Raw genomic sequence first — 22,049 nt, 5'->3', positions numbered from 1 at the left:
ATTCCAACTGTCACGGGATCTTTTAGGTACGCTAATGTGTACACGGGACCTCGGCTTTTGGTCCCATCCGGACGACTAGACAGCTGCGATTCTTGTCAGATCCTCCGTCCTGCATCAGTGACAAGGGGGAATCACGCCGGAAAATCTTGATGAACTTTCTCTGCCAATGCAGGGATCGAACACCCGACCTCCAGGCTAGCGCGAGCCAAGTTTGACACATTTTTATATACGATCGACAACTCACTATATGTAAATACGCCTAATTAAATTAATCTGTCAAAATTATTATTATTATTATTATTAGGGGCACTTTCCAAAGAAGTGCAAATGCCCCCCCCCCCCAAAAAAAAAACCAACAAACAAAAACAAAAAACAAATAAAAAAAACAGACAAAAAAACAAAAACAAATATGTAGAATGTACTAGACTTTAACTTCATAATAAACAACAACAATCGCCAGCTAATAACTACCGCGCGATAATAATAAACCACGTGATCTACGATTACCAGATAAGAATAAATATTTAAACTAGTCAAGCAGGAAACACGACATTAAAGCCACCAGTGTTTGTGTGATTATTTTTCTAGTAAATACGACAACTATCTTTAGGTGTAAGCTTTTAACTTCTCCTTTTTTTTTGTCAACTGTTATTTTGATATCCTGTTATAGATCTACGCACAAGGTTGGGTATTATAGGTCAAAATACAATTATATCGTCAAATAATCTAAGTTAAAGTTGAATATTATATTCGTATACGTAAAATAAATACCTTTACAGTGATTCAAAATAGAATATATGAAATAAATCAAAAATAAATCAAAAATACGTCCAGGTAAAAAATTCTCCACTTTACTTCATTCTGACATACATTAAATCATATAAGCTAGCTGTCTGCCTTCTATGGGGGGTTGGATGGCTGGATGGTTAGCACGTGCGCGCTGTATAATAAAGTCTGTCATTGGGTCAGCTGGCGTGGTTACGATTCCCCGGTTGTACGTGACAAGGAGTAGGGTCGCCTGTCCAACCTCGTGGGTTTTCTCCGGGTCATCCCACTGCTAAAGACCCTACGCGCAATCGAATTATGGAAATAAAATTGAACCATCTGTTAGTCCCGAAATGACCTAGTTTGTGTCGAGTGGACGTTAAACCCAATTTCTCTCTCTCTTTCTCTGCTCTCTATAGACGTCTTCAGATATTAATAATGTAAAATATATATATACACAATCATTTTTCTGTACACAGAAAGTTTATAATTTCATTTTATTTACAATATAAAATCTCTGATGCATTCATCTTTTATTTTATCACCATCACCTACTCAAACATACACTGGTGTTTGGATTATTTTAAAAAATTAAAAAGTAACTATTTATTCAGATTGCACTTTTAAAACAAAACTAATTGAAATTGTCACGTACTGTCGATTGAATTCAGTGGCGAGCCTGGATTCAAACATTACTACAGGCGAATTTAATTAACAGTTTATGAGAGAGAGAGAGAGAGGGGGGGGGGCAGAGAGGGGGGGGGGGGAGAAAGAGAGAGAGTTTAACGTCCACTCGACACAAACTAGGTCGTTTCGGGACTAACAAATGGCACAAGTTTATTTCAATAATTCGCTTGCGCGTAGGGGTCTTTAGCAGTGGGAGGAATCGAAACCACGCCAGTGGACTCAATGAAAGACCTAATATGATACAGCGCGCACACGCTTACCATTCGCCCCCCCCCCCCCCCTCGGTTTATAAGCTTTTGCTTCGATTGAGATATTATTACATAGTATGTGCCCGATGTTATACCATTGACAATCTATTCATGACCTTTCACCAAGCACAATACTTTATCTGACTAGCCGCACAGCTGACAACCATATACTTATGACAAGCAAACCGTTTTAAAGGTTATATCTTATCCGGTTATATACAAATTTAAAACATTAAACTTAAAATAAAATAGGCGTACAGGCCACCAGATGGATGTTAGGGGGCAGACCTGAAATTCGCGAAAAAGCCCCCCTTTACAGACGGCAGCGCTGGCCGTCAGCGAGGGACGAAAGCTCGGGTCAGCTGTCCGTGTTGGAGCCTCCCCAAGGAAGTTTGGAAATCTTGACGGCCGCAAACCCGTTTTCCTGCTATTTAAGCCCGTGAATACAGCAACTTCAATGTGGCCCAATATAGCCTTACGTAGGTGTCTGACCTGAATTCCAAACAAGCAATCAATCGTTTAGTCCACGGAACCGCGGCCGACGGGATATAAGGAACTCGTCCTCCCCGAGAACATTTTGAAAACTTTACCGCCGAAGATGCGTTTTTCGGCTATTCTAGCCATGAGTTAAGCAACTTCAAAGTTGTCCTATTGTTTTGCAATCGAAATCACCCTCTATGCCGACCTGAATTCCAATCATCCAATCAGACTGTTGGAGCTTCATTTACAAATAATATTGTTAATGCCCGAAAGATGTCGCACAAAGCAGTGTGGCTCCAAAGTCAATTCAGTGCAACATCACGATGTCCAATAAACAGGAAAGTTAAATTAGTGGTTTATTGAACTTTATTTTGCCAAATAGATTATATCATAATTTTTTTTCTCCACTTTAAACCGTCTGCCCTAAAAGTCAGTTCGCTCAAAAGTTAAGGGGAGGAGATGCAGCCCCCTACCCAATGCCCCAGGTTCGTACGCCTATGGATACATTTCAATTAATCCATCTTAAGCTTAACACGCAAGTGTATTACCCAATCTGATTTGAGGATGTCTACACATTGACATTATTTTAAACATTATTTACATCTACAATATGATTTTGTTTTTGCATTGATACGAAAAGGTTAGTTTTATCGGGATTGAGTTTGTAGGAAAGATGTAGATACATGTAGATATTATTGTCTAATATTTTAGCTGGATATATTCCTATTTACATTCTATTTGTATATATTTACGCATATTTTATTTATTTATTTACTTGTAAATCATGTACAGACGGTTGGTTCCCAGTAGAGTACATACCTGAAATGTTTTGGGTACCTTATGAGTGGATTACCTTGTTCAGGTGGACGGACAGGGTCACTTCAATTAGTGCATTATCTTGTTTTGTTTGACCATAAACACGCATAACAATGTTTGGTTTAATATATTTCCGTGTATTCCGTAATAGATTGATGGAGCAGGACTTGTTTACAACTGCGATCTCTTCTTCATTCGGTGAATCTGATTTGGTCTGTCTTCGCAGGTGTTAGACGTAAAATGAAATGAAATAAAATGGGTTTTAACGTCCTACTGTTCTGTTCCTATACTGGGCTAATGAAGACGGGCATACGCCATACAGTGTGCTATGAGGGAAATTTTGCCCGGGAAGCCGCACTATCGCCTACTCTCATATCGAATTCCAACTGCCAGGGGATCTTTTACGTGCATTCCAATATATACACGGGACCTTGGTTTTTCGTCTCATCCGAAGGACTAGACAACTGTCCTTGTCGGGCCCTCCGTCCTGCATCACTGACAAGGGGAAACCACGCTGTAGAAGTATATACTATGAAAGTGTTACAAAATAACGTGAGGTTAGAACACCATAGACGATCACAAGTCACAAGCAGAGAAGAACCTGGGAGGTACTAACAGACAACCTGGGAGGAACTAACAGACAACAGACAACCTGGGAGGAACTAACAGACAACCTGGGAGGTACTAACAGACAACCTGTGTGACACAACACAAGTCACAAGCAGAGAAGAACCTGGGAGGAACTAACAGACAACCTGGGAGGTACTAACAGACAACCTGTGTGACACAACACCCTCTCTTTTATAAAACACTTTCTCTGTTATAAGTTTCACATTTTTCTTCTGAGTAGTCTTTCGCAATATTTAGTAGTTTAATGAAAGAGTTCCAACCCGTGGTTACAAAAGTTACGCCATTGGCTTAAGCATTTGCTCCCGTATAGAACAGCCAACTTTACTCTTACGACATCTTACTAGCAATTCATCAAGATCTAATAGTATAAAAGTTATAATTATAGCACGGCGTTCATGAGTTAACAGGTTTAACCACAGAGGCCATAGGCCGAGATGTTGAACCTGTTAACGAATGAAGCGTGCTATAAATGACATGTAACATTGACACCTGCTCAACATGCTCGTTGGTATTGCACAGAAAACCACCCACTTCTCTATATGATTGCTACTATACAACCGCCGTAACCCTGGTTATTGTACGGTTAAGCTCCACCCAATCTGCGTATTCAAGGAAAAGAAAAAAAGGAAGACTTCCCGTTCATTTTATAAATAAGCGAATATTTAATGAATTAAGTGAATAGAAGACATGTCTTTAAATGGCATTTAAAATAGGCGCCTTCTCGGTATTTCTAATTTTTACAGCCGAATAAAAACTACGCCGGAAATAAAGGATAATCAAGTCGCATTATCCCTATTTTTTGGCGTTCGTCGTTCGCCATTTCGAGAGAATCACAGACACCGTGAATTGTCCCATCTATGATAAAAAAAAAACTAATGAAAGTCGGAGACAGACAGAGGAATGGGGTTTAACGTCCACTCGACACCAACTACATCATTTCGTGACTAACATTGCTCAATTTTATTTAAATAATTAACAGTGCGAGGAAACCAGAGGACCCGGAGAAAACCCACGAGATTACCCAGACAGACCCTACCCGTAAGTCGGCAGTACGAAACACAACCTTATGACGACCTAATAATATCCCATCCTAAAACTTTCTAATGATACTGCTTCAAAAGATTCCACGATAATTGTCAGATCTTTTTTTCTGTTTTATTGTGTATTATTACTGACACGACAAACCAAGATTACCATCGACTACAGCTGGTGTTAAAAGAAGAGAAAGAGAGAGAGAGAGAGAGAGAGAGAGATGGGGTTTATCGTTCACTCGACACAAACTAGGTCATTTCGGGACAAATATATCGTTTAATTTTTTATTTCAATTTTTTATTTCAATAATGCGCTTGCGCGTAGGGGTCTTTAGCAGTGGGGGGAACCGGAGAAAACCCACGAGGATGGACAGGCGACCCTACTTCTTGTCACGTACAACCGGGGATTCGAAACCACGCCAGTTGACTCAATAACAGGCCTTATGATACAGCGCGCACGTGCTAACCATTCAGCCATCCAACCTCCCAAAATGGTGTTAAACCTGTTAACGAATGAATATGTATCTCACATATTTAAAACCACTTTAGTGAATGAATATTCTACCCACAATAAATTATGTAAATAGACGCGTGACTGTATGTATAGTAATTAATATGTATATGCTCATTTATAAGCCGAGAAAAGATTATTATCAACTGTATAATACATAGTTATAGATCGACTATTACCAACTCGGCCACCAACCGAGAGAGCGAGAGAGAGAGACAGAGAGCACTCTATAAAAACAAGGACTAACATATGGTTCAATTAAATTTGTATTAATTCCCTTTTGCTTAAGGTTTTTAGCAGTGGGAGGAAACTGAATGACCCGGAGAAAACCCACGAGGTTGGACAGGCGACACTACTCCTTGTGACATACAAGCTGGGAATCGAAATCACGCCACTTGATTTAATGACAGACCGTATTATGCAACGCGCATGCGTTAACCAATCGGCCACTTTACCCATGGTTCAATTTTATTACAATAATTCGTTTGCGCGTACATGTCGTTATCAGTGGACGGAAACTGGAGGACCTGGAGAAAACCTACGAGGCTGGACAGGCGACCCTACTCCTTGTCACGTACAACCGGGGAATCGAAACCACGCCAGTTGATTCAATGATAGACCGTATGATACAGTGCGCACGTGCTAACTATTCAGCTAACTATAACAAAAAAGGAAAATTTAAATTCTGCACCTATGTATATGGATTAGTATAGTGCGTTTTAATTATAACCACACAATTTTATTTCGTTTGAAGTTACATGGATAACTAGACGATTCATTAACAATATTGACAAGATTACCACCTGTATTACAGGTTACAAGACTACAAGAGTTATGCCCCTTACATGCGTTTGGCTGTTCAGAACCAAACAGAAAAGAAACTATCAACATGGACACCCTCGTCACACACACTGCCCCAGGAAGACATGCTCGTATTAAAATAATTTCTACATTTTGGGATAGAAAAATGAAATGAAATAGGGTTTAACGTCCTACTGCTCTGTTCCGACTGGGCTAATGAAGACGTGCATACAATGTGCTATGAGGGATTTTTTGCCAGGACAGCGGAACAATGGCCTACTCTTATATCGAATTCTAACTGACAAGGGGTCTTTTGCGTGCACGACAATGTGTACACGTGACCTCGGCGTTTCGTCGCGTCGGAACGACTAGACAGCTGTCCTTGTTAGGCCCTCAGCCACGCATCACTGACAAGGGGAAACCACGTGGGAAACTCCCTATTAACATTTTTGGCCAATACCGGGAGCGAACCCACAACCTCCAGGCTAGCGAGCCAACTTCAGACCCACTGAGTCTTAAAGCAATATTAACAGATGTTTCATCGAAATAGTCAACGCTCATCCAGTTTGAATGGCTCGCGATATGATTATCCAGACTCAAAACTTCATGACAAATAACTTTGCGGGCCACATAATGTCGGAGGAGTATACAATTTAAAACAAAAATATCCAAGAATTGGGATTGACGCACTGGGGCGTATTTAATATACAGCGTTAAAATAAGTGTTGAAAATATGGAAACATTGTGTTAAAAATATTGACTAAAACTTGTTGAAAATATTGGAACTGTGTCGAAAATTTGGAAACAGGGTTAAAAATGCACTGGGTTATTTCAGCTTCATTTTTTTTTATTTAAATACAAAATCAGGTGGATCTTGATATCAAAAGTTATATGAAATTTAATTAAATCTACACTAATTATGTTATTTTGTCGACTGAAATTATCCACCAAATACTTGATTATAACCCCTCTAACGTTGCAAGTCCTTATATTAAAGTTACAATTTCATATTTTCTAAGAAAGTCAAAACATAATTATTTCTATGTCTTTTGCTCAATAGGTTGTCAACTCACTATTATACGATCATAGGTGTCATTCTCACACTTAAAACGCATTTACACCGGAAATAATAACACAATTACCTCCCAATTACCCCCTTGTTTTCTATTATCCATCATGGAGTAGTTATCTTCAAACGTTGGAATTTGAAGATGAAAATGATATTTTTGCCAATTTCTCAACTGGCAATAGTGAATTATAGGATTAATAGGATTATTCTTTAACAAGGTAGGACTGTTTATAGATACCATCTATTTTAAGGCTTTATTTTAATAAATTTTAAAAATATAACTTAAAAATATGAAATTGCAACATTAATTATTTGCCCAACCGGGTTTATATTATACTAGACGGCTTATTATTAAAAGAGACAGGTTATTATTAAAAAGGAGACAGGTTATTATTAAAGGAGACATGTCACCTTAAAGGAGACAGGTTATTATTAAAGGAGACAGGTTTTATTAAAAGATTTAATTGTATATATATGTAGCATTTTAATTTTTATGGTTTAAATATTTTTATTCATTTAATATTGTGATATTTGTTTATTAAGCATATAAATATGTGTTTCTGATACGACGAAGCCTGATTTGGGCCAACAACAATACCATAGATTTTTGTGAAATGTAAACGAACTTTCACCAGTGGTTTTAGAGTGGCCCTAATATGAGTTATTATTTGGAAATATACCTTTAAGCTTGAAGTAACTTCCTAACAACACTTTGCCTTCGATATTTTGGCCTTGTAAGATATTTGTAAATGGGGTTAAAGTTTCAAGATTCTTGCACTCATTGGAATAAATTTCAGATATTTTTCTTATGATCCATCTTTCATCTTTGTCAATCTTGAGATTTATTCCTCAGCACCGCCTTAGTCTTCCTCTTTATTTTGCACCTCTTGTTATCTTGAAGGATGTTTTTGTAAAATGAAATGGGGTTTAACGTCCAACTGTTCTGCTCCTATACTGAGCTAATAAAGACGGGCATACGCCATACAGTGGGCTATGATTAAAACTTTGCCCGGGCAGCGGCACTATGGCCTACTCTTATATTGAATTCCAACTGCCAAGGGATCTTTTACGCGCACGCCAATGTATACACGGGACCTCGGTTTTTCATCCTATCCTGTACCACTGACAGGGGGGGGGGGGGGCACGTCAGAAAATCACGATGAACGTTCTCGGCCAATGCAGGTTCCGAATACGCGACCTCCAGGCTAGCGAGTCAGCTCTTAACCACTTAGCCACCTTGGCTCCCTATAGATGTTTTTGTAAGTTTATGTAACCTTTTGTCCAATCGTTTAAATATGTTTTAAACCAAACTCCATTTATAATATCTCTGATCTAGCCTACAGAGAAATTTTCTGTTTCTAAATTCACCTGTTGATTGATAGAACACACCTATTATATATCGTGTTATTTATTGATTTTAATGTATACCATATTATTATCATATTATACAGGTGAGAAAAAACACGCCTAGAATTTATTTTATTGATAAATTTACGTCGATTATTCATGTATCGATCCAATGATCTAACTTTGAATAATTTCGTTTTCCAGTTCAACTGTAAATGTGGCGACCGTCTCCCATCTTATAAAGTAAGTTCTCATAATTTTATTAATCTAATTTCAATGAACCGAATTAAAATCTTGTAATCAACCAGCTACCCAGTTGGTTCTATATTATAAAACTCTAGAATTTTTAAAAGAGACAAATTATTATTGAAAGTTTTAGTTGTTGTATCTGATTTTCTATTTCACGTTTTAAATAGATATATACATCAAGTTCGTGATATTTATTTTTATTTGATATTTACTGTGATATTGTTTTTATTTATTCATCAATATATATTGTTTCTAGTTCGTCTCGAGTAACATCATCATATGTTTGGTGCAATATAGCCCGACTGGAGCTGACGTGCCATTAAACAATATTTCATTTATTTATCACCCATGTAAAGTTTAGAAATTATACTAATTTACATGATTGTTTTCATGGGATAAAAGGGGCGGACAAGAGCTTTTTTTAGTCAGTAGCGCAAAAAGTGACCAAGAAGGACAATATTTTTTACAGACATGCATATTCTACACGCCATATCAATACTTTATTTATACAGAGCTTTTAAACATACATTATGCAAGAGTTAAATTTGCCTATTGCAGGTCTTTCTTTAGGCCTGAAATGTTATCTAAATTAATAATTAGACATTAACTTATCCAGACCATAATCAACTCTCCATGACGTTGGATACTCGAGATTTTAACTAGATTAGACGGATTCGCCATTTAAAAATTCAATTTAAAAATGTGAAAGCGAAGCTAAGTCTCGAATATCTTAACTAATTTATCTTTAAGTAAATTTTGTGCCTGTTTTTACTGGTTACAACGGGTTTTCAAATTATGTGATTTGATAATACATTTGGACTAAAACCATATTCAGATTTATTTATCTATCAAAAGTTCGCTTCACCTCAAGATATCTCAATCCGCAGAAAATAGTCAAAACAGTAAAAAAAATAACACCCCCCCCCCCCAAAAAAAAAAATCAATTTGGGTAGCCGTAGTGTGTCACGTGACTGGATTGAGGGAGAATCCATTGTACAATTGTGGTTATTCACTGTCTATTTGTGATACATATCGAATCACTAAATTTTTCCTCTGCCAACGTCTCCCTCCACTATGTAATCACAGGCTGTGCTGTACGTTTACGTCTCACAACGAAGCCGCCCAGGACTGTAACTAGCCCCCCCCCCCACTGCCAAAAGTTTCGTGATCCCGTGAAAAAATTGTCGACCATACATATACACTGTTCGTCAAATTAACCACACCCCTGAGAACACTCCCCCCCCCCTCGTTGCTCTGAGCTAGTTACGGCCCTGAAACCGCCAGGTTGCCAGTGAGTGATGCCCTTACATTTTTGTCCTGTGAGTATCCCATGAATGTTTTTCAGGAAATCCCGTATTGTTTGGTCGGATATCGGCTAAATATATTTCTTAAGGCCAGCTCAATTTTCGGCAAGGTCTCTGAGATGTAAATAACGTTAGGGCACGTGATTGATGGCGAGATTGTAGGCTAAGGTTAGGGTAAACATTGGGGCTAGGTCAAGGGTTAGGGTTGGAATTAGCGCTAAACCTGTTTACATCTCGTGACCTTCGACCAAGCTTGAAGTTGGCCTTATCAAATAGACCTAACCGTCGGATATCTCTCAAAGGTTTACACAAAATCTAAACTACACACCGACGGCCAATCACTTCTATAATTGAAGTCCGTTTGTTCGGTGGCTCTGTAACATCTTTTTGCCTGGTAATTAGCCCCAGGAAAAATACAAACACGTCGTACTGGATCAAACAACCATTTCATCCATACGATATGCATACGGAGTTGAATGTCAGAATTGAATCAGAATTAAATTGCAAATGGAAAAAACAAAAAAGAAAAGAAAAGGAAAAATATATCCATTGTCTTGTAAAAGAAAAGCCAAAATAGAACATTCGTCTTTGTTTTCAGATGATGCGTGACACGACCGCCATCTTGATATTGGTGCTGTTGTCTTTATGTGGAACAACTTCCGGAAAACAAATACCACAGAATAATGATTATACACCCGTAACAGGCAAGTGTATTACCACACAATTGTTTTTTTTATTTATTTAATAACTTTTTGTACCTCTAACTCGATATTATCCATATTATTCGAAATTAAAACCACGAATTATTTCAATCTATATTAATTTATTTTATCTTTACATGAAATTATGGAATCCTAATATGGGATCCTAATATGCAATATTTAAGACACAATGAACATTTTAAAATCAGTACATGACGGCGTCTACTCTATGGGTTTGAGTATCATTTGTAATAAACAAAGAAAAACATCCAACAAGACGTTGCGGAAGTAATAACAAATGTCCGATTGACAAACGACAAAATGATATTAAAAAAACCCCAAAAAACGTGTAAAATGGACTAAGAAGATGCAAAGTACTAACGTGCGTTCAATTTGGACTGCTCGCGCATTTCATCGAGCCTAATTATAATAATGTTTTTAATATTTGAATATAAGTCACTTTCTATACACTCATATTACATTGATGTGTGGCTTTAAACCTATATTACTCTATTTTAATTTCCAAAAAAATAGAGATTTAGCTCCTTTAAGATTATTGTAACGGGTAATATTGTATTTGTCATGTATAATATTGTAATATCTATGCATTGTTACGTGTAATATTGTAGTAACTTCACAAGATGTACGATGACGTATTCGTTGTTATATATAGTATACCATATTATCATACATGTCTGCTCGTGTTAATGTTCTACTGTTATCTATTTATAGCATGGATGGAATGGTCGTTTGATCCAATACGACGTGTTTGTATTTTTCATGGTACTAATTACCAGGAATATAGATATGGTGAAATATTCACCAGACCGGATTCAGGCAAATGTTTCAGCTTTAGATGCTCGTATACAGGAATCACTATTCTTAAAGCAATCATGGGTAAAGTATACAAATACTATAACAAATATAAGACGATACTCCATTCTACAAATGTAATCGATTAAATTACAATTATTTTCATAGTATTACAATTACATTATGATTACAGATATGTGTTAATGCAATCGATTAGATTACAATTACTCTTGCAATGTAATCGATTAGATTACAATTACTCTTGTCATGTATTCGATTAAATAACAATTACTCTTTAAATGTAATCGATTAAATTATACTTACGTTTGCAATGTAATCGAATAAATTACACTTATTTTTGCGACGTAATCGATTAAATGAAACTTACTTTTGAAATGTAATCGATTAAATTAAACTTCCTTTTGAACTATAATCGATTAAATTACACTTACTTTTGCAATGTGACCCATTAAATTACAATTATTCTTGGAAAGTAATCGATTAAATTGCACTTACTTTTGCAATGTAATCGATTAAATTAAACTTACTTTTGCAGTGTGATGGATAAAAGTACTGATTACTTCTAAAATAATATTTAAGACATGAATAACTCTTATAAGATATGATAAACTATATAACATATTAAAACATATACAAACTATAACATATCACTTATGTGCGATTGTTTGTGATTTCTGCCTATTGTGTCTTGTCCGTAGATTTGTTTTGTGTAATTGTATGTGATGTAGCCCCCGTGCACTTACTATTAGAGTTCTATGCTAGGGGAGAACTGTTAGTGGATGACTTCAGTCTAGTCTGTTGACATAAATTAATGATTTCTACTTGGAAACTGGTAGTGTGTAACTAAGGTACTGCCAAAATCATACTGGTCTGCACAGACTTGGTTATTAAAGACGAACATAACCCAAACTTTGTGCTATAAGGGGAAATTTGCCCGGACAGCGGCACTACGACCTACTCTGATTTGGGATTCCACCTATCAAGTTTTTATTTTAGGTGCAGGCCAATGTGTACAAGGGATCTTGGTTTAAAACACCACTCGAACGACGAGACGTTATCCATTTCGGGCCCTCTGTCTTGCGCCACTAACAAGTGGAACCACGCCGGAAAATATCTGCTTCCACCGAGATCGAACACTGGATCTCCAGGTTAACAAGCCCACGTGTTACTCATTGTCTAGCGGCAACTCCTCGACAATTTTAATGCAAGACCAATGTGATTAAAATACAGAACTATATTTCGTTTCGTTTTTTTAATACTTTCGATGACCTCAACTACATTAAGATCTGACCGGTTGTAGTGGAAGGTCGTGTCAGGGGTCACACGAGCGGCTTTTAACCCTATGACGCCAACCACTTGATCAACTAATCAGCGTTGATGTTTCTAGCAGAATACCCACAGTTCCATAACAGACCGTTTCATTGGCTAATCCCACACATCAACCAAAACGCCGGTTATATAACAACTCTTTCAACAGCTCCTAGTGTAGTAAAGACAAGTAAAACGAAATTGCGAACTATAAAAAAAACGAAACGAAATAGGATCTGTGTTTTAATCCTGTGATGTTTTTTGAACAGGGTGCGAGTATGGTGACCAATGTATACTAAAGAATGGCTTTATACAAGAGGGCTGTCTTAACTACACTTGTGGGGTCATAGCGAATTTTAGACAAGGAAAATATATCAGAGCGAAGAGTATGTTTCATTTGGTAAATGACGGTAAGACACTGTTTAGTTATATTTTCAGTTAAAGATGCATTATGTCAGATTTAGATGAAGAGCCGACCGTTCTTACTATAATGTTTTAGACATAGATAATGCAAAATGAATATAGTAAAAATCGAAATTTTGGATGTTTGAAGTTTGGATAAATAGTTTCGATTGTCAAGTATAATAAACAAAGTCTCAATTTTCCATTTTAACGTTTAACGAAGATATGGTTTAATAATGTATTTATATATGACAGGATGCTTGAAGAATGGGGAATGTGTTCCATTAGGTAAAACTATTTTAGTCGACAGTACGTGTGGAGCTCAGGTATGCAGTAAGACCCTAACCGGAAGTTCAGCAAATTATTTTTTCATTCCTAGTAACGAGGGTAAGTATACTACCCCACGTAATTTCTGTACAAATTAATATATATTTTATTAATTTTTTTTCCAAAAACCAACAACATCTTATTCAAAAATTGAAAGGGATTGGGGAACAGGCCTATATATTACGGTATATTATATTACAGTAGAGTACAGTATCCTATATATTACAGTAAATTATATATTATATGATAGACTACAGTAAATTACTGTATATTATATATTACAGTATATGATACATTAGATTGTAGTATATTACAGTATATTATATATTACAATATATGATAGATTACAGTAGATTACAGTATATTACATATTACGGTATATGATAGATTACAGTAGATTACATGTTACAGTAAATTAAATATTATATGATAGACTACAGTAAATTACTGTATATTATATATTACAATATATGATAGACTACAGTAAATTACATATTACAATATAGGATAAATTACATTATATTATATATTACAATATAGGATAGATTACAGTATATTACATATTACATTATATGATAGATTACAGTAGATTACAGTATATTATATATTACAATATAGGATAGATTACAGTATATTACATATTACAATATAGGATAGATTACAGTATATTATATATTACAATATAAAATAGATTACAGTATATTACATATTACATTATATGATAGATTACAGTAGATTACAGTAGATTACAGTATATTATATATTACAATATAGGATAGATTACAGTATATTACATATTACAATATAGGATAGATTACAGTATATTACATATTACAATATAGGATAGATTACAGTAGATTACAGTATATTACATATTACAATATAGGATAGATTGCAGTATATTACATATTACATTATATGATAGATTACAGTAGATTACATAGTACAGTATATGATAGATTACAGTATATTACATATTACATTATATGATAGATTACAGTAGATTACAGTAGATTACAGTATATTATATATTACAATATAGGATAGATTACAGTATATTACATATTACAATATAGGATAGATTACAGTATATTACATATTACAATATAGGATAAATTACAGTGGATAGATTACAGTATATTACATATTACATTATATGATAGATTACAGTAGATTACATAGTACAGTATATGATAGATTACAGTATATTATATATTACAATATATTATATATTACAGTAGATTACAGTATATTAGATAGTACAGTATATGATAGATTACAGTATATTATATATTACAATATATTATATATTACAGTAGATTACAGTATATTACATAGTACAGTATATGATAGATTACAGTATATGACATATTACAATATATGATAGATTGCAGTATATTACATATTACAGTATATATTACTGTTCATATTTTATATAATATTAACGTATATTGTACAGTTATTTAGTATATTATATTATCTATTACAGTATGTTATGATACTGAGGGTTGTTATGCAGAGGGACATATTAAAGAAACTGGTTCATGTCAAGGTTTAAGGTGTATGAAAACAACTAATATGACATTCGAACCACGAACGGCAGGTAATCAATCACCACGTTGTTTAAAACATATCTTCTAAATTGAACTGGAATACACAGATCACGATTCCATGGAACACTATTACTGTTTATTACTGAGCGACGTTTCCACTAGGCTTCTCTAGAAATGAAATGAAATGAAATGGGGTTTAACGTCCTACTGTTCTACTCCTAACCTGGGCTAATGAAGATGGGCATATGCCATACAGTGTGCTATGAGGGAAATTTTGCCCGGGCAGCGGGCTACGGCCTACTCTTATATCGAATTCAAACTGCCAAGGGATCTTTTACGTGAACACCAATGTGTACACGGGACCCCGATTTTTCGTCCCATCCGAAAAAATTCCCTCATAGCACACTGTATGGCGTATGTCCGTCTTCATTAGCCCAGTTTAGGAGCAGAACAGTAGGACGTTAAACCCCATTTCATTTCATTTCTCAATTGGGATAGCGTGGTTTTTCGCACTTTCTTAGTATGCTGACACACTTAGGAATATCTCGTGACATACAGACACACTGGTTGGGAATAACTGTTCTAGCCTGTCATATCATGATTCTTGACTGAAAGAAATTTAGTCAAATGTATATTCTGTTCTAGTGGTATGCTTTCTTCAATTTTTAAAATGGCATTTAAATGTTAAGTATTATATGGTCTGTGTTTTTAATGTTCAAGTTTGAAAACGAGCTGTTGTTAATCTTTATTTGTTGTTGATGAATTTTAGGGTGTTTAGCTGATGGCCAATGTTTTCCCGAGAAGGGTTTTAGAGACACTATAACTGGTACAACATGCACTACAGAACAATGCCAACTTGGTTTAGATTTCAACCATAGACTCGTTACAACCAAAATACGTAAGTCAACATAGTCTTGATTGTCAAGTAACATTGATACGATAACACAGTCTCGGTTATCTAACTTAACGTTAGAGTATTAAATGACGCCGGTGTTCTACTCAATTCAATATCACGGACATCCGATAATCTAGAGAGTTAATTATCTGCTGTTCCTATCAATAAATGCCTAAATATCAAATGTCTGTAATAGGTATATGTGCCTCTTACATGATATATATTGGCAGGATGTGATGTATTTACAGGATGTGATTTAATGATATATATTTACAGGGTGTGATGTAATGATATATATTTACAGGATGTGATGTAATGATATATATTTACAGGATGTGGTGTAATGATATATATTTACAGGATGTGATGTAATGATATGTATTTACAGGATGTGATGTAATGATATATATTTACAGGATGTGATGTAATGATATATATTTACAGGATGTGGTGTAATGATATATATTTACAGGATGTGATGTAATGATATGTATTTACAGGATGTGATGTAATGATATGTATTTACAGAATGTGATGTAATGATATGTATTTACAGGATGTGATGTAATGATATTTATTTACAGGGTGTTACGATGACGTACGAAAGAGATGTTTTAATTATAATATTCTCAAACGTGACCGGGAAAACTGTCGGGATTTTATATGTGAGATAAAAAATGGCGCCGGTGTCTGGACAAAACTTGATGCAGGTAAAAACAAATACACTAAATTATATGATTTGTAGGTTTACCGTCCTACTGTACTGCACGGGCACTACGGTGTGTGGAGTGGTCGTCTTCCACATATTATTAGAAATCAGGTCCAGTCGATGAAAATTAATTTTCTGACAGTATTCAGAAAAACTACCAGTGGTTTATGGGTTGCCTTTCCAGCCTTGTGATTTTTTTTGTTCACCCCAACTGAATCATACGTTAGTACTGAAATGACTAGGCCCCCCCTCTTGGCATATAATGTCATGTGCTGTTCCGGTTGTTTATATTGGGGTTGCCTGTCCAACCTCGTGGGTTTTCTCCAGGTCCTCCGGTTTCCCCCCACTGCTAAAGTCCCTTACGCGCAAGCGAATGATTGAAATAAGATTGAACCATGTGTTAGTTCCGAAATGACCTAGTCTGTATTGAGTGGACGTTATTAAACCCTCTCTCTCTCTCTCTCTCTCTCTCTCTCTCTCTCTCTCTTTCTCTCTCTCTCCCTCTCTCTGGTTTATATTGTTGTTTATCTGTAATTTAGGTTGTATAGGAGACGATGGCATCTGTGTTTTCCCAGGAGAGGGTAATTACACTGCCGAGGAAACGGATGGTGTTCAAAAGGAATATGAATGTTTCAGAGCTACCATCAGAGAAAACGCCTACTTAAAGAAAGTAGTTAGTAAGTATAGTCAGAGCTACAATAGTTAGTAAGTATAGTCAGAGCTACAATAGTTAGTAAGTATAGTCAGAGCTACAATAGTTAGTAAGTATAGTCAGAGCTACAATAGTTAATAAGTATAGTCAGAGCTACAATAGTTAGTAAGTATAGTCAGAGCTACAATAGTTAGTAAGTATAGTCAGAGCTACAATAGTTAGTAAGGATATCTATCTATATATTTGTGACTGTCGTTTGTCTGTCTGTCTGTCTGTCTGTCTGTCTGTTCGGGGTTGGCGGCTACACTAGGTCTGCCCCGAGTCTGAAATTTGGGGTATAGGGGTAGCTCGGACCGGGGAGTAACATAGGCCAGGTGGCGTTAGTCTACCACCTCCGGTTTCGGAGTTATGACCCCGAGCGAAGCCGGGTATCCTGCTAGTTATATATAAATACAGTTAGCTACAATAGTTAGTAAGGATACCATATATATGTAAACATACTCTGGTCGATTTGTTAAAATTTAGTAAGGAAAACAAAATGAAAATACCAACACTAGATAATCACCTGGATTGGATTCAATCGGATTTAAAAGATATTTCTGATATTTCTATTAGACATTCGTCTTGCACACTATTGCATATGAAGTTCATAAGGGATTCCTATGGCGCTAAAATCACGCTCAGTGTATTTAAGAGTGAGTAAGTAAGTTACAAATCACGTATAATTTCTAGCCACACTGAGCGTCCCGGTAGAACATAGATCGTATATTGCCTATATAGTTGTTCGCCGATCGTTATCTCGCCGGAAAACAGTTTTATTCAAGTTAACATAATGTTCATGTAATATTATGATTGTTATTGACTTTGGTATTACCTTTAGGTGAACATAATGTTCATGTACAATTCTGTTTTTGTTATTATTTTTTTGTGAATCTTTGGAGTACCTACTTAGTCCCATAGCGCCCCCTCCCTTACAGCCGCGCCTGTTTCTAGCTGAATGTTCCATATTTTACAGCTTGTATAGATGACGACGGGGAGCATCCAGTTGGTTACACCAAACAGTACAGAGAAAATTGCTACGAAAAAACTTGTGTGTCTGATTTTAAAAATGTATCCCAGATTTCTGGACAACTCTACGATGGATGGGTTTTTAGATATTATGGTAAAATATACATAGTTTCAATGAGATAAACATTCATATTCTATGGACTCAGATATTGTAAAAGCCTGGTATCAAGAGAGGGGTTTAACGCCCATTCCATACAAACCAGGTCAATCCGGGAGTAAACAAGTATGACCGCACTATGAACCAGGAACTGGCCAAAAATCTAATTCACAAAATCGATGCAATATTGTTCAAAGAAGTCGCATGCCAATTTTCATGTCGGCCGGATTGAGTCGTGGGCTTTTTCGAAGAGCGATATCCCAAGACGAAGAAGAACAAGAAGAACAAGCGATTAGCGACCACTTTGTAGTCCCCCAAAAAACCCGATACAGTTGTATTTTGATAATTTGAGAGGTGGGAAATATGAGGACCCGGATGAAACCCACGAGGTTACACAGGCAGCCTTTCTTGTCGCGCACCTGCTTGGGATCAAACCAGGCGACGGTAGACCCCCCCCCTCCCTCCATCCCCACCTCTCTACTCTCCTGTGCTTCCAGAATACAGCCAATTCCATCTGTATACGAGGGCTGGCTGAAACGTTCTAAGTCTGAAAAGGATAGATCAATGTGCTATACCTAGTCCGATGAGGATCGTAGCTAATGATATTTGTATACTTTCATCCTATCAGAAGTTTAGTAGACATTTGGTACGGAATAGTGACGCTATTGGGAGGATCGTTAGTAATCATTTAGAATTAGGGGGTAATAGTTGTCAGATGAGGACTGGGGGCTAACGATGTGTGTGTGTATGTGTGTGTGTGTGAGTGGATGGGGTGGGGTGTGTGCATAGTGCTGTACCTGGTCAGATGAGGACTGGGGCTAATGATGCGCGTTTGGAGGTGGGGTTGGGACAGTGTGCTGTACCTAGTCAGATGAGGGTTAGTGTTAATTTTGTATTGCATTTTGACTAATAATGTTCATTATAGGATGTGATTGGGGTGGAGAACAGTGTGCTTTACCTGGTGAGATGCGACACGAAGAGAAAACAGATCACTGTCTCATCACGTATTGTACACCAAATGATGCTTACACCACCCCGACATACGGGCTTTTCCCCGAGAAAGAACTCGAATCAAAGACTGATAAAGGTAAAGGATTAATCCAAGTTTATAACCAGCCTGGTTAAGAGAGAGAGCTGTTTTATTATGTATCATTTGTGTTTTATCATGTATCATGCATGTTTTGTTTTATCGTGTATCATGTTGTGTTTTGCCATGTATCATATTTTGTTTTATCATGTTTTGTGTTAACATGTAGCATGTTGAGTTTTATCACAGGGCGTTTTATCATGTATCATGTTGTGTTTTATCATGTATCATATTTTGTTTTATCATGTTTTGTGTTAACATGTAGCATGTTGAGTTTTATCACAGGGCGTTTTATCATGTATCATGTTGTGTTTTATCATGTATCATATTTTGTTTTATCATGTTTTGTGTTAACATGTAGCATGTTGAGTTTTATCACAGGGCGTTTTATCATGTATCATGTTGTGTTTTATCATGTATCATGTTGTGTTTTATCATGTTTTGTGTTAACATGTAGCATGTTGAGTTTTATCACAGGGCGTTTTATCATGTATCATGTTGTGTTTTATCATGTATCATGTTGTGTTTTATCATGGGGTGTTTTAACATGTAGCATGTTGAGTTTTATCACAGGGCGTTTTATCATGTATCATGTTGTGTTTTATCATGGGGTGTTTTATCATGCATCGTGTTTTGTTTTATCATGTATGATGTTTTGTTTTATCATGTATCATGCTGTGTTTTACCATGGACCGTGTTGCGTTCTATCATATATACTATTGTGTTTTATCAGAATGTAAAGATGAATCGGGCTGTCAAGTTAAAGGATATAATAAAACCAACCCAGCCGTACCGTGTTCTATGTTATCATGTGTTATAACATCCAGTCCCACAACCGGGGTCACAGCTTCATTTGCTACGCTTATAATAGGTGGGTAGTATATAGATTATAAATTCAACCTGTCATTGGAAGAGGGGTTTACATTATGTCTGTTGTCCAATCAGAGGTCGTGACACAAACACACTCAAATCAAACATGGAAACCATGACATTAAAAGAACCTTGAACTTTGCAACTCCGATTATCACAGTTAAACATTTTAGCTGGAAAGCGCGAGACTTGGTATTCGCGATGATATTTTCTATCGAGGAATCTGAGAGGATCCCAGCTGGGCCAGTAGGCAATCGCAATTAGTGACGAAGTATACAGGGTATTGCGTGCAGGTATTAATAAGACGTACGGGGTTAAAGCGAGGTCAAGCCTTCTATTAAAGATAGGTTTACATAGGCGAAGTGTGTTTCCTAATATATGAATTGGTTAGTTTACGTGTACCTCTAACTCTGACTTTTATAAAGCTCGCATACAGTGTGCGTGTGCCGTCACATCACACGGCGTCGATCTTAGGTATCGATAGCGCGTGCATTGTTTACGTAAGATGTAGTAACGTAAACTGGTCCGTACAGAATGGTTTCTATGACTCATTTTACGCCTTCGCGTATTATTTTATGTACCTATTTACACTATTTACACCATTTTATCCAGATATATTCCAAACAGCTTTCCTTTTATTTCTAAAACTTCAAAAAAATTTTTTAGAATGAAGTTTGCAGAACGAAGAAAGTTAATATTGTGAGCTAATTAACTCGCATCGATGGCGACAACCCTCTCAGTGATTGTAGCGGCCTAGCCAATATTTACTGCTGATTAGTTTACAGTCAATATAACTCTTATTTTATTTTTAGTCGGGTGTTCGATCCCTGCATCGGCCGAGAAAGTTCACCCAGATTTTCCGGCGTGGTTTCCCCTTGTCAGTGATGCAGGACGGAGGGCCCGAGAAAGACAGCTGTCTAGTCGTTCGGATGGGACGAAAAACGGACGTCCCGTGTAAACATTGGCGTGCACGTAAAAGATCCCTTGGCAGTTGGAATTCGATATAAGAGTAGGCCGTAGCGTCGCTGCCCGGGCAAATTTCCGTCATAGCACACTGTATGGCGAATGCCTGTCTTCATTAGCCCAGTTTAGGAGCAGAACAGTAGGACGTTAAACCCCATTTCATTTCATTTCATTTTATTTTTATTGTAAAGGTTGTGCAATGCAGGGAGGCGAATGTTTAAATATTGGTGACAATAGAACGACGAACACTGAAGGGTATTGTACTGTGTTCAGATGTGATGATAAGCCACCAGTCAATAATGTTATATCACCAACTCAAATCGTGCAAGGTAAGCCACAAATAATGTTATATCACCAACTCAAATCGTGCAAGGTAAGCCACCCGTCAATAATGTTATATCACCAACTCAAATCGTTGAAGGTAAGGCACAAGTCAGCCATGTTATATCACCAACTCAAATCGTTGAAGGTAAGCCACAAGTCAACCATGTTATATCACCAACTCAAATGGTGTTGGTTCGATCCCAAGCGTGTAGGGTTTCCCGTCCAACCTCCAGTTTTCTACCACTGATAAATTGAACCACGTCATAGTCCAGAAATGAGCTAATTTGCCTATACCGATTTTTAGGACTTCGAATTTTGTCT

The 22,049-nt window shown here is 36.5% G+C and overlaps 1 protein-coding gene across 2 annotated transcripts in view; it reads left to right on the top strand.

The window, feature by feature from the left end:
• Positions 1–8,577: 8,577 nt before the first annotated feature.
• The window catches only part of LOC126829912 (prestalk protein), a 30,326-nt gene continuing 16,854 nt past the window's right edge, over positions 8,578–22,049 (top strand). The window contains exons 1-13 of one of the 2 annotated variants that reach the window (XM_050560079.2): positions 8,578–8,628; positions 10,537–10,642; positions 11,372–11,536; positions 13,051–13,191; positions 13,439–13,570; positions 15,000–15,113; positions 15,833–15,961; positions 16,543–16,668; positions 17,207–17,344; positions 18,335–18,481; positions 19,410–19,571; positions 20,305–20,442; positions 21,596–21,733. In XM_050560079.2, the coding sequence (XP_050416036.1) occupies positions 10,537–10,642; positions 11,372–11,536; positions 13,051–13,191; positions 13,439–13,570; positions 15,000–15,113; positions 15,833–15,961; positions 16,543–16,668; positions 17,207–17,344; positions 18,335–18,481; positions 19,410–19,571; positions 20,305–20,442; positions 21,596–21,733 (1,636 nt within the window). In that variant the 5' untranslated portion in view covers positions 8,578–8,628. Of the gene's footprint in view, positions 8,629–10,536; positions 10,643–11,371; positions 11,537–13,050; positions 13,192–13,438; positions 13,571–14,999; positions 15,114–15,832; positions 15,962–16,542; positions 16,669–17,206; positions 17,345–18,334; positions 18,482–19,409; positions 19,572–20,304; positions 20,443–21,595; positions 21,734–21,758; positions 21,778–22,049 lie in introns of those variants that run through there. The other variant, XM_050560080.2, reaches the window with a different exon arrangement.

Source organism: Patella vulgata, chromosome 8 (genome assembly GCF_932274485.2).
Source record: "Patella vulgata chromosome 8, xgPatVulg1.2, whole genome shotgun sequence".
Taxonomy (NCBI): Eukaryota; Metazoa; Mollusca; class Gastropoda; family Patellidae; genus Patella; species Patella vulgata.
The sequence above is the reverse complement of the archived record's forward strand: the minus strand, read 5'-3'. Positions and strand labels throughout refer to the sequence as shown.